Source organism: Macaca thibetana, chromosome 2 (genome assembly GCF_024542745.1).
Source record: "Macaca thibetana thibetana isolate TM-01 chromosome 2, ASM2454274v1, whole genome shotgun sequence".
In the NCBI taxonomy this organism is placed as follows: domain Eukaryota; kingdom Metazoa; phylum Chordata; class Mammalia; order Primates; family Cercopithecidae; genus Macaca; species Macaca thibetana.
In genome coordinates, this window is record NC_065579.1 from 110,979,358 (window position 1) to 110,993,402 (window position 14,045).

General features: G+C 37.5%; 1 protein-coding gene across 19 annotated transcripts in view; it reads left to right on the forward strand.

Moving 5' to 3' along the window:
* The window catches only part of CCDC66 (coiled-coil domain containing 66), a 68,241-nt gene that overhangs the window by 19,686 nt on the left and 34,510 nt on the right, over nt 1-14,045 (forward strand). For 15 of the 19 annotated variants that reach the window (XR_007723137.1, XR_007723149.1, XR_007723136.1 and 12 more), the window contains 3 exons: nt 9,007-9,138; nt 9,506-9,756; nt 9,958-10,042. Coding sequence is in view for 5 of the 19 variants with exons in the window: in XM_050778510.1 (XP_050634467.1) it covers nt 9,007-9,138; nt 9,506-9,756; nt 9,958-10,042 (468 nt within the window). In the remaining 14 variants the exon portion in view is untranslated. The remainder of the gene's footprint in view (nt 1-9,006; nt 9,139-9,505; nt 9,757-9,957; nt 10,043-14,045) is intronic. The other 4 variants (XR_007723138.1, XM_050778513.1, XM_050778512.1 and 1 more) reach the window with 2 other exon arrangements.

A 14,045-nucleotide genomic window follows, 5' to 3' on the forward strand; every position in this document is an offset into this window, starting at 1 on the left:
GTACCTCAGTTGGAAATGCAGAAATCACCTGTCTTCTGCATTGACTCACACTGGGAGCTGCAGACTGGAGCTGTTCCTATTTGGCCATCTTGGAACCTCCTCCAGAATATTTTTAAATACCCTTGAAGAATTGTTCTTTTTAGTATATAGATTAGTATATAGAAACACAACTTATTTTTGTGTGTTGATTTTATATACTGCAACTTTGCTGAATTTATTCTATAAGTGTTTTTGTAGAATCTTAGTGATGGTCATTGTCCAGTGCAAGAGTTTGATGTGGATCCTTCTGGTACTATTTTGCTTTCTGGATGAGTAGATACATAAACTTTGATCTACCTTAATGCTCAAGATACTCATATATGCATAATCATAACTTAATTCTACATATCTTTCCCTTTTTTGACTTCTCAACTTTATTATTATTATTATTAGTTTTTGAGATAACATCTCACTCTGTCACCCAGGCTGGAGTGCACTGGCACAGTCACAACTAACTGTAGCCTTGACCTCCCTGGGCTCAAGCAATCCTCCCATCTCAGCCTTACAAGTAGCTGGGACTACAGGCACATCCCACCATGACTGACTACTTTTTTGTATTCTGTAGAGACAGGGTTGCTCCGGCTGGTCTCAAACTCCTGGGTTCAATCAGTCCATTTGCTTTCGCCTCCCAAAGGGCTGGGATTACAGGCTTGAGCCGCTGTGCCTGGCCAACTTTCTGACTTTTAAAAATATTATATATATTTGTGAAATGCAAGAAAACATAAAAGATAGTATAAAATACACCTCTGTCATGTCATACAAGTTTAGGAAGAGCCCCTCGTATAGCATAGTTAAGAGTTTTTTAAGAAAACATTCACTTAGTTTTTATCTACTCATATCTTAAGGAATTGAATTGGTCCAGGAAGTCTTTGTACAGGAATAGGCCCAACATAAGGTGAGTGGAAGAAAACAATACATACAATCACAGGAAAGAAAAAATACTTGGTAAAACATTAAATTTAAATTACAATGAAGAAAAAGAAGAAATTGCTGTGGGAACACTCCCAGAATATAGGAAGAAGTTTCAAAAGAGATGAAAAATCTGATATCAAAGATATTATAAATAGCTTATAAAAATACAATCTTGAATCATAGGCTTTCCTAAAGAAGAAAACAGCAGTAATGATATATCAAGTTTCATAGAAAAAAATTTTCTAGATCCAGAAGAAAGTTAGGCTGAATGAATGAAAAGAGGCCAATTTGAAGGCATATGGTAATAAGTTTACAAATATCAAGAATAAGGATATACTTCTTCAAGCATTTAAATATGAGAAAATGACAACAAAAATCAAAGTGATCTTAGATTTCTCCTCTGTAGATAGTATAGCAGTATTTATAAAGGTTTAATAGATAGTGGGGCTAAAATATTTAATGCCTAGACAAGATGTTCATACATAAAGAGAACATAAAGACATACTCAGACCTGAATAATTATATAAAATATTTCTCCCAAATATTTCTTTTAATAGAAAAGTTCTTAAAGACCATTTCTGGATCAGAAAAATGGATCAGAAAAATGTAAAAATTAAAACAGTTTACAAGAATTTTATGGTTAAAAAGTAATGAGTAGCTGACACAAAAGTCTCTTAAGACGTTGTGAAATGAAAAGAGTAAGTTGCAGAATAATGCATATACTATAACCATATCTATATTTAAAGAAATACTTTAAAAGACTAGCACATACATACACACACAAACACACACACGAAAAGCAGAATGTTGGTATTGTCTCACTCTGGTGAAGGATAGTGGAAGGAAACAAGGAGAACTTTCTAGTTCTTTATGCATTTGCTTTGCTAGAATATTGTGCAAAGTGTTTAGCTGTTGTGTGATCTCTCCATAAAGGCAGAGTTTATTATGATTGTGAAAATCAGATAAAAGTTAAAGAATGTAGAAAACCAAAGTAACTCGCCAGGCGTGGTGGCTCACGCCTGTTATCCCAGCACTTTGGGAGGCCGAGGCGGACGGATCACGAGGTCAGGAAATTGAGACCATCCTGGCCAACGTGGTGAAACCTCGTCTCTACTAAAAAATACAAAAAAATTAGCCGGGTGTGGTGGCGCGCGGCTGTAATCCCAGCTACTCAGGAGGCTCAGGCAAGGGAATCGCTTGAACCTGGGAGGCGAAGGTTGCAGTGAGCCGAGATCGCGCCACTGCACTCCAGCCTGGGGACAGAGTAAGACTCTGTCTCAAAAAAAAAAAAAAAAAAAAAAGTAACCATTAGTATAATTATAAAGAGTATCTGCCAACATAGTTTGTACAGTAAACATCAAGATAAATAGTAATAGCAAGATAACAAGAATCAACTCTGAAAAGTCAAAAATCCTTTGTTAAAAAGCAGAGGTATGAAAACTCCAAAGACTTGATGCTTAAAAGAGACACACTTACAATAAAATTATACATTATTAAAAATTGTGGGCCAGATACAGTGGCTCATGCCTATAAGCCCAACACTTTGGTAGGCCAGAGCAGAAGAGTAGCTGCCTTGAGGCAAGAGTTTGAGACCAGCGTGGGCAACATAGTGAGACCCTGTCTCCACAGCACACACAAAAAACAAAAAATTAGCTGAGCGTGGCAGGATGTGCCTATAGTCCTAGCTATTCTGGAGGCTGAGGTGAGGGAATTACTTGAGCCCAGGAGTTAGAGGTGCAGTAAGCTATGATTATGCCTGGGCCACAGAGTAAGACCCTGTCTCTGAAAAGAGATAAGATGCCAATATATTATTACTGTTTGTATTGGTGGTTCTAGGCAATATAACAAGGAAAAGAAATTTCAAGTCATAAGAATTGGAGAGGAAAAAATGAAAGTGTAGTTATTAGTCATGTATATAGAAACCCCAAAGAATCTATAGATGAAATATTCAAAATAAAAAGTGAGAATTAATAATTTACTAGGCTATAAAAGTCTGAACAAATTTCATAGGTTCACATTACATAGATTGTTATCATGGATTTTATTAGTTTGTCCTCTCATCACTGTAAAGAAATATCTGGAGACTGGGTAGTTTATAAAGAGGTTTAATAGGCTTACAGTTCTGCAGACCGTACAGAAAGCATCGTGGCTTCTGCTTCTGGGGAGGCCTTAGGGAGCTTTCAGTCATGGTGGGAGGCAAAATGGAAGCAGGCATCTAACAGCACAAACAGGACCAAGAGAGAGGTAGCAGGGAGGGCTACACACTTTTAAACAACCAGATCTTACTATGAAAAACAATGTGGAGATTCCTTAAAGAACTAAAAGTTAGGCTGGGCATGGTGGCTCATGCCTGTAATCCCAGCACTTTGGGAAGCCGAGGCAGGCGGATCACCTGAGGTCAGGAGTTCAAGACCCGCCTGGCTAATATGGTGAAACTCTGTCTCCTAAAATACAAAAATTAGCCAGGCGTGGTGGCGGTGCCTGTAATCCCAGCTACTCAGGAGTCTGAGGCAGGAGAATTGCTTGAATCCAGGAGGCAGAGGTTGCGGTTAGCTGAGATTGCGCCGCTGTACTCCAGCCTGGGTGACAGAGACTCCGTCTCAAAAAATAAAAGTAAAAAATAAAAAAAGAACCAAAAGTAGAACTACCATTTGATTCAGCAATCCCACTACTGGTTAACTCTCCAGAGGAAAAGAAGTCATTATATGGAAAAGATACTTGCACACACATTTATAGCAGCACAATTCGCAATTGGGAAAATATGGAACCAGTCCAAATGCCCATCAGTCAGTGAGTGGATGAAGAAACTGTGAGATAGATATAGATATATGATGGAATACTACTCAGCCATAAAAAGGGATGAATGAATAGCATTTGCAGCAACCTGGATGGAATTAGAGAGTATTATTTTAAGTGAAGTAACTCAGGAATGGAAAACCAAACATCTTATGTTCTCACTCATAAGTGGGAGCTAAGCTATGAGGATGCAGAGGCTTAAGAAGGATACAGTGGACTTTGAGGGCTTGTGGGGAAAGGCCGGGAGGGGGCTGAGGGATAAAAGACTACAAAGTGGATTCAACGTATACTGCTCGGGTGATGCGTACACCAGAATCTCACAGATCACCACTAAAGAACTTACTCATGTAACCAAATACCACCTCTTCCCCCAAAACCTATGGAAATAAAATTTTTTTAAAAAAGTAATTGCAGTTTTACCCATTACTTTCTATTTTTTTATTTTTATTTTTATTTTTATATATTTTTTGAGACGGAGTCTCGCTCTGCTGCCCAGGCTGGAGTGCAGTGGCCGGATCTCAGCTCACTGCAAGCGCCGCCTCCCGGGTTCACGCCATTCTCCTGCCTCAGCCTCCTGAGTAGCTGGGACTACAGGCGCCCGCCACCTCGCCCGGCTAGTTTTTTTTTTTTTGTATTTTTAGTAGAGACGGGGTTTCACCGTGTTAGCCAGGATGGTCTCGATCTCCTGACCTCGTGATCCGCCCGTCTCGGCCTCCCAAAGTGCTGGGATTACAGGCTTGAGCCAGCGCGTCCGGCCTACCCATTACTTTCAATGGCAAAAACTGCAATTTACTTTTGCACCAACCTAAAAAATAAAAAGATCTCATGAGAACTCATCACAATGACAGCACCAAGGGGGATGGTGTTAAACCATGAGAAACCACCCCTGTGATCCAGTCACCTCCCACCAGGCCCTACCTCCAACACTGGGGATTACAATTCAACATGAGTTTTGGTGGGGACACTGAATCAAACCATATAATGGAATTAAGCTAGATATCAGTAACAAATAGTAACTAGAAAATTCCCAAATGTTTGATAAGTAGGCAGTATACTTCTGAGTGAAAGAGAAATTCACATTAGAAAATATTTTTAACTGAGTGATAATGAAAATATTACATATCAAAATGTAGGTTTCCTGTGCTGAGGGGGAAATTTTTCACCTTAAATGCATCTCTTGAAAGATTGAAAATCAAGTATCAGTGACCTAAAGTATTCATCTCAAGAGGTTAGAGAAAGAACAGCAAAATTTAAGCCCAAAGTAGGTCAGAGTGGGTATTAGTAAAACTAGAAATATGTACAATAGAATTAACAAAGCCAAAAGTTAATTCTTTGAAAAGTTATTTAAATTGATAAACCCCTCATAAAATTGAGATGAATTTAAAAGGAGACATCACCAGAGAATATGGACATTAGAAAGAGAAGGGGATTTTCTGAATAACTTCACTTTCAAGTTAATTTGGACTTAAAAATGAGCAAATTATTAGAAAAACACAGATTACTAAAATTGACACAAGAAGCAGTAAATCAGAATGGTACTTTAATGAAATTGAACCCATTACTAAAAACCCAACAAAATAAACTCCAGAACCAAATGTATTTACTGGTGAATTCTTCCCAACAATTAAGGTGGAAGTGAAAACCTTTTAGGTTGTTTATGAGGGTAGTAAACCTGATACCCAAAACTAACTCTTTATACCAAAACCTGACAGGAAATACAAGAAAGAAAAATAAATACAAGAAAGAGTAATAAATCATGATGAGTTGGGTCTATTCAAGGAATGCAAGCAAGCTAGGTTTAACGTTCACAAATCAATGATCATCATATTTATAAAAATAATATGTAAACTTAATAAAGGTGGCTAGACACAAGAATTAATGTACCAGTGTCATTAGTACAACACTGAAAGGATGATCTTTTAAAAAAGAATTGATGAATGACCTCATCGAAAGTTCTGTTCTTAGGTTAAAGTTAAGTTTATAAAATAGAGGGAGAAAATGATTGCAAATTAATTCTTGATAAAAGGACTTACATCCAGCATATATTTTTAAAAACTAAACATTCAGTAATTAGACAACCCAATTTTTTTAATTGGCAGAATTTTAATAGATGTGGCTCCAAAGAGGATATATGGCAAATAAGTACATGAGAAACGGATTTTTAGCCATCGTTTACTCTATGGGCCTTCTGGTTCCAGAGGGATTTTAAATAATTTTTAAGTTCAGAGTAATTTTGTTTTTTAAAAAGTGATTTCAGCTCTGTGTTTTGCTGCCCTTCCTCCTGTAAGGTAATGGTCTTTGTAATCCAGTGTCCTGACATCCCTACCACCCACATGAATGCCTTTTCTGCGTGGCCAGTAGACAAGGTAGGCAGGTGGATGTTGTCATCTTAATTGGGGAATCATGAACTGGCAAGAAGGGCTCTTCTGGCCCTTGGCAAAGTCAACACTGAGTGTTCTTTCCCAAAGCTGCATTTTTATAGACTGCTTTAAGGGGAGAATTACATGAAATGGAAACAGGCATCTATAGTGGACCATCTGAAAAGCCCTTTATTTTCAGTTCTGACTTACCAGCTGCCATTTGTACAGCATTTGAATCAGGAGTGAGACTAACATTTCCTAACAGAATAATTTGAAGACTAAAATAATTACATTAGGACTCTAACATCAGGAACTATTTGAGGGGAAGGTTGTAGTGGGTTTCCTATGAGTTTTCACACAAGGCCGTCACGTGAGAATAGGCCATATGCAGTGGCTTTTTGGGAGGTCAAGGCGGGTGGATTTCTTGAGCCCAGGAGTTCAAGGCCATCCTGGGCAACAACATGGTAAAATCCTGTCTCTACGAAAAATAAAAATAGCTGGGTGTGGTGGCGTGCATCTGTAGTCCCAGCTACTTGAGAATCTGAGGCAGGAGGATCACTTAAGCCTGGGATGTTAAGGCAGCAGTGAGCCATGATTGTGCACTCCAGCCTGGGTGACAGTGAGACCCTGCCTGAAAAAAAAAAAAAAAAAAGAATAGGCTCAAAACATATTTAGGAAATCAGTTTTTGTGTAGGGGAAGTCTCAGGTCTGTAATAGGGAGATACAGTGAAAAAGTCAGCCTGGGAAAAGAGGCTTCTTTAACTGTATGGAGGATTTAGCAAGAGGGAATGCTAGAAGAAGGTCAAAACACAACACTTGTTACAGTATGTCTTGTGTTACACACAAATATTCCTTACTCACCTTCAACTAAATGCACGCAGTAAACCAAAAGGAATGCAGTTCTACCTACATCTCTCCCCATCTCCCACCCCCATGTTTTTCATTCTTCTAACTGAATGCACATTGGGAGAGACTTGTGAAAAAGAATGTAAGAATAATTTAAAGGCTTTCCCAGTCAACAACAGAAATGAAATGCAGGTAAGTCGTAGTAGCTTTGTAAGATATCTTTGAGTAAGAAATTAAAGACTAAACTGAGAGATCTGATTGTTCAGTTGTCTTAGGGTTATAAATATATATAAAACATTTTGAGTGTTTAAGGAATTTTTAAGGGTAATTTTAACTTTTGTCTAATCCGTGAATAATTTGCAGTACCACTACACTAGAATATGGAATCAGATCTCGTTACATCAGACTCAAACAAATACACAGCATTCTAAGACTATTGAGTTACCTTGTTGAAAATTTTCTTTAGGGAGTTCAAAGGGTCCATTTGCAATTTGGGGGTATCCAGTCTTTTGGCTTCCCTGAGTCACACTGGAAGAAGAAAAATGGTCTTGGGCCACACATAAAATAAACTAACACTGTGATAGCTGATGAACTTAAAAAAAATTGCAAAACAATTTCATAATATTTTAAGAAAGTTTACAAATTTGTGTTGGGCCACATTCAAAGCTGTCTTGGCCCACAGGTTGGACAATGCTTGTTTTTCTTTTCCCATTTTGACCTCTAAAACATTTCTTGAGGTATACTTTCTTTTACCTAAAGATAATGTTCCTTTTGAAGTGATTGTTTTAGGCTTAAATAAGTTTGATGGTTTTTAATCTGTTTAGAATGTAGGAGGACGAGATATAAGGATCTTTACTTTTTGTATAAATATTTCTTCTGATCAAAACAGTGAGTTGTAAACTATGACCTTTGTGATCTTTTCTGGTAAAAACAAGGGAAGAAAGTAACATTGTGAGGTATATTGTCATTGTAGGATTCTGTCAAACCATTTTTCTTAATTATGTCCTGCAGTTATTTCATGTAATGAAATGTTTTGTTATTTGCCTGTTGCATTTCAGAACAATTTGAGTAGGATATATATTTTTAAGAGTATCCTAAACTCATCAGTTAAAGTGGCGGCAAACTTTTATGCTACTGTTTTCGTTTTTTACTTTTTCCTTAAGATTCAAAGACTTGTTCTGGACACAGTATATTTTTCTTATTGAAACATCATAGGCTGTGATAGAGCTGTAGTAGCAGAAACCTAGAAGACAGAGGGTCTCCTAGAGAGAGACATGATTCAGTAGGGAAAGTCTCTTGCTCTCACACATCTTTCTATATTCTCCTTGTTGTTTTCCTAAAGGCAGTATTTGTTGTATTTCAAAGCCAAATGTAAAACAATAGTCATCCGTTTTAAATTGTTAATAACTCTTTCAGCCTCTAAAAGAGACTTTGAATTTTGAAAAATAATTTTTTTGAGACAGAGTCTCACTCTTGCCCATGCTGGAGTGCAGTGGCATGATTTTGGCTCACTACAACCCCTACCTCCCAGGTTCAAGTGATTTGTGCTCAGCCTCCCAAGTAGCTGGGATTACAGGCATGCACCCACACCTGGCTAATTTTATTTTATTTTATTTTATTTTTTAGTAGAGATGGGGTTTTGCCATGTTGGCCAGGCTGGTCTCGAACTCCTGGGCTCAGGTGATCTGCCCATGTCAGCCTCCCAACATGCTAGGATTATAGTCATGAGCTGCTGCATCCAGCTGAATTTTGAGTCTTTTAATTGTTTTGGAGAAAGAATTTTCTGTTTTTTATTAGAAAATTCCCTTTCCTTACACTTAGATATCTTATTATATCTCTCTGCTCTAATATATTTAAAATATGATTCTGAGAATCAGAATATATCTACTTAATTATTTGTTTGAATTCAAATTCATTTGAAGTTATTGCTCCTCTTACAGATAAATGCCTCACTGGATTAAATCTGTATAAGTTACTTTAGCAAGATTTGCCCATATTAAATGATTAGAAAAAGAGAACTGAACTTTAGATAGCTTTTATGACTGTTGTTTAGGAAACAGTACTGCTGGAGCACCCTTTCAGTGCTGTGAAACAAGAACTGCAGAGAAAATGGATTGAAGAGTTGAATAAGCAAATAGAAGATGACCGTCAAAGAAAAATAGAGGAAAAAATTATATATTCAAAGGTAACTTATGAGGTTTTATGGCTATAAAAGAAAATGATAATAAAATCAAAGTCTTCAATCAATTAAAACTAGAAGTATTCTGAAACTTCTTGACAAGACCAGAATATTCCAGTTATTCCACATTTGCCCATGTGAACCTGTTTCATTGAATGCATTATGTGGCATTGCATAGCTTCTTACAACTTTTTAGAAATTTCCTAATTCTTTGAATTTCTCAAATTTTCGAAGCTAGTTATCTATGTATAAGGACTCTAAACAGTACAGTTTTGTTAATTTTTATGATGCTTATTCTGCTCTAAGGTGACTTTTAGAAATCATCTTTGGTTGTCATTTGGAATTATATATGAGAATTTTTTGTCATCATTAGGGTGAGGAACATGACAGATGGGCAATGCACTTTGATTCATTAAAGAGTTACCCTGGTTCTCAATCTCAACTGTCCTCTCGGTCAACACACAAACAACCTGAGTACTTCTGTGTCTCTCCTGACACTCAGGAGCTGGCTGATGTCAGCAGTGTTTGTACACCTACAACTGGAAGCCAGGTTGAACCTTCAGAGGTGGAGCATAGAGCAAAACCTATTAAGGATGTGGTTATGGCAAACAGTAAGAAAACAAAGTAAGTTCATGCTTATGTATTTATTGATTTTTAAGAAAGTCTCTGTGCTTTAGTAAGACTTGTTAATGTCTCATTGGTTTCAGATTTGGTATTTGTCTTTAAAATAGAAATAATCAGTAGATTTATCCCAAACAAAAATGATTTAGCTTGTTGAATCTACCTTTTTGAGGTTTTTAATAGCTAATATATGTATCTTTCCAGCTTTTTCCGTTCCATGACTGCTCTCTTGGACCCAGCTCAGATTGAGGAACGAGACAGACGACGACAAAAACAATTAGAGCATCAGGTATTGCATTGTTAAACATTGTTCTTTACCTTAATAAGTAACAGTCATGGTGAACATATACCTAAGTAAATGGAAATTTAAATTCTGATGTAACTTTACAGCATAGGTCCTGTCCAGTTGTGTCATGAATCCAGTCCCTACCCCAACTGGCATTGTAATATTAGAATTATACTTATGCTAAGAACCCAACAGTATCACATACTACAGCCACCTGCCTTCCAGTAGAGAAGGTCTTTAATATATAAGTTGTATATGTGAATTTGTATTGTCTTAGGTTAGTACTGGTTTTTTTTTTTTTTTTTCCATCAATTTATTTCTCCTGAGTTCTGTTTAAGATGAGAATTCATTCTTTGAATAGGGATTGAACTAGAATTATGATTAAGAAATCTAATGCATAATATAAGAAAAGAGGCTAAAATTAAAACTTCCTCTCCTGATTTTAGCCTACTGGTAAAGGGACTTTAATATCTGCATAATTCTTCAAATCCTTTGATACATGAATTTGGCATCATTAATGTTACGCTTAGTCAGTGAGCAGACATTTGCAGAGCATCTGCTACTTACCAGGCACTATGCTAAGCACTGAGATTATTCAGTTTTTTTAATATCATTTCCTCCAGTAGCCCTCTTAGGGTTGAAGAAAAGGCATGTAGAACTTGACAGTACAAATGGGAGATGGGAGAAGTGCATTGGAAATTTGACATTTCCACTTCACTTACATAAATAATACTTTCAGTATGCTGATAAAACTTATTTCTACAGTCACCAAACAAATGCTTCATGGATTTTTAAAATTGATATATAAGGTTTTATATATTTATAGGACACATAAGATATTTCGTTATATGTGTAGAATGTGTAATGATTAAGCCAGAGTATTCTGATATCTATCACCTTGAGTATTTATCATTTCTGTATTGGGAACATTTCAGGTTTACTAACCAATTTGAAATATACATGGTTGCTGACCATAGTCACCTTACTATTGCTATCAAACATTGGAACTTATTCCTTTCATCTAACCATATGTTTGTACCCGTTAACCTACCTCTCTTGATCACCACCACCCTCACACACACCCTTCCCAGCCTTTAATACCTATCATTCCACTCTTTAGCTCCTTGAGACCTACTTTTTTAGCTCCCACACGTGAGTAGGAACATGTGATGTTTATCTTTCTATACCTGGCTTATTTCACTTAACATAATGACCTCCAGTCGCATCTGTGTTGCTGTAAATGACAAGACTATTTTTTCTTTATGGCCAAATAGTATCCCATTGTGTATATACCATATTTTCTTTATCTGTTTGTTCATTGATAGACACTTAGATTGTAAATAGTGCTACAATTAGGACAAGAATGCAGGTATCCTTTTGATACACGGATTTCATGTTCTTTGGATAAATATCCAGTACTGGGAATGCTGGATCGTATGGTAGTTCCATTTTTAGTTTTTGGAGACGTCTCCCTACTGTTTCCATAGTGTCTGTATTTATTTACATTCCCACTAACAGTGTATAAGGATTCTCTTTTCTCCACTTCCTTGGCAGCATCTGTTATTTTTTGTCTTTTGGTTTGTTTTTGAGACAGGGTCTTGCTCTGCTGCCCAGTCTGGTATGCAGTGGCATGATCATGGCTCACTGTAGCCTAATACTCCTGGGCTTAAGCAATCCTGCTGCCTGAGCCTCCCCAGTAGCTGATACTACAGGCATGCTCCACCATGCCAGGCTAATTTTAAATTTTTTCTTTTATAGAGACACAGTCTCACTGTGTTGACCAGATTGGTTTCGAACTCCTTTCCTCAAACAGTCCTCCAACCTCAGCCTTCCAGAGTGCTGGGATTACAGGCCTAAGCCACCGGGCCCAGCATTTTTGTCTTTTTAGTAATAGCCATTCTAACTGAGGCGATATGATATCTCATTGTGGGTTTGATTTGCATTTCTGTGATTAGTAATGTTGAGCATTTTTTCATATACCTGTTGGCCATTTATATATCCTCTTTAGAAAAATGTTTATTAATACTCTTTGCCTACTTTTTAATGGAATTATTTGGGTTTTGGTGTCTGTGTGTGTTGAGTTTGAGTTTCTTATGTATTCTGGATAGTAGCCCCTTGTTGGATGAATAGTTTGCAGATATTCAAACTACTGAATATGCAAGCTATTGAATATTCAAACTACTGAATATTCAAACTGGTGGACAGACTGTCTCTTTCACTCTGGTTGTTTCCTTTCCCGTGCAGAAGCTTTTTAGTTCAGTTTAGCCCTATTTGTCTGTTTTTGGTGCCTGTGTTTTTGAGGTCTCGACCATAAACTCTATACCAGTGTCCTGAAGTGTTTTCCGTATGTTTTCTTCTAGTAGATTTCCATTTTGGGGTCATACATTTAACTATTTAATCCATCTTGAATTTTTTTTTTTTTGAGGTGGAGTCTCACTCTGTCACTCTGAAATGCAGTGACGTGATCGGCTCACAGCAGCCTCCACTTCCCAGGTTCAAGCGATTCTCCTGCCGTAGCCTCCTGAGTAGCTGGGATTACGGGTGCATGCCACCACACCTGGCTAATTTTTTTTTTTTAAGTACAGATGGGGTTTCACCATGTTGGCCAGGCTGATCTTGAACTCCTGACCTTAAATGATCCACCTGCCTCACCCTCCCAAAGTGCTAGGATTACAGGCATGAGCCACCACACTGGCCCTTGAATTGTTTTTTTGAATATGGTGAGAGATGGGGCTCCAGCTTCATTCCTCTGAATATAGATATCCAATTTTCCCAGCATTATTTATTGAAGAGTATGTACTTTCCCCAACTATGTTCTTGACACTTTTGTTGAAAATCAGTTGGCTGTAAGTACATGGATTTATTTCTGGATTCTCTATTCTGTTCCATTGATCTATATGTCTGTTTTTATACGAATACCATGCTGTTGTGGTTACTATTCTTGTAATATATTTTGAGTCAGGTAGTGTGATGCCTTCAGCTTTGTTCTTGTGATCCACCTTGATTTAGTTATTACGGCTCTTTTTTGGTTTCATAGATATTTTAGAATTGTTTCTATTTCTGTGAAAAATGAAGGTGGTATTTTGATAGAGATAGCATTGAATTTGTAGATTGCTTTAGGCATAATTCTTCTGATCCATGAACACGGGATATCTTGCCATTTGTTTGTGTCCTCTTTAGTTTCTTTCATCTGTTTTGTAGTTTTTTTGTGTGTAGAAATGTGTAACCCCCTTGGTTAAATTTATTCCTAGGTATTTTATTTTTTGGAGCTATTGTAGGTGGGATTGCCTTCTTTATTTATTTCTCAGCTAGTGTATAGAAATGCTACCGATTTTTGTATGTTGATTTTGTGTTCTGCAACTTTACTGAATGTATTGATCAGCTGTGAGTTTTTTTGTGGAGTCTAGGTTTTGTTTTTGGGTTTTGTTTGTTTGTTTGTTTTTGATACAGAGCCTTCGCTCTGTCGCCTAGGCTGGAGTGCAGTGACGTGATCTCGGCCCACTGCAACCTCTGCCTCACGGGTTCAAGCGATTCTTCTGCCTCAGCCTTCCAAGTAGCTGGGACTACAGGCGTGTGCCACCACACCTTGCTAATTTTTGTATTTTTTTAGTAGAGATGGTGTTTCACAGTGTTGGCCAGGCTGGTCTCGAACTCCTGACCTCAGATGATCCACCCGCCTTGGCCTCCCAGAGTGCTAGTATTTCAGGCATGAGCCAGTGCGCCAGTGGAGTCTAGGGTTTTTAAGCTATAAGATCATAACATCAGCAAAGGGGACGTTTTGATTTTAGTTGTTTTGTTTTGTTTTGTTTGTTTTGAGACAGCTGTCGCCCAGGCTGGACTTCAGTGGCACAGTGTTGGCTCACTACAACCTCCACCTTCTGGGTTCAAGCAATTCCCATTAACTACAACCTCCACCTTCTGGCTTCAAGCAATTCCACCCAAGTAGCTGGAATTACAGGTGTGCACCACCATGCCTGGGTAATTTTTGTATAGGGGACTTTTTATT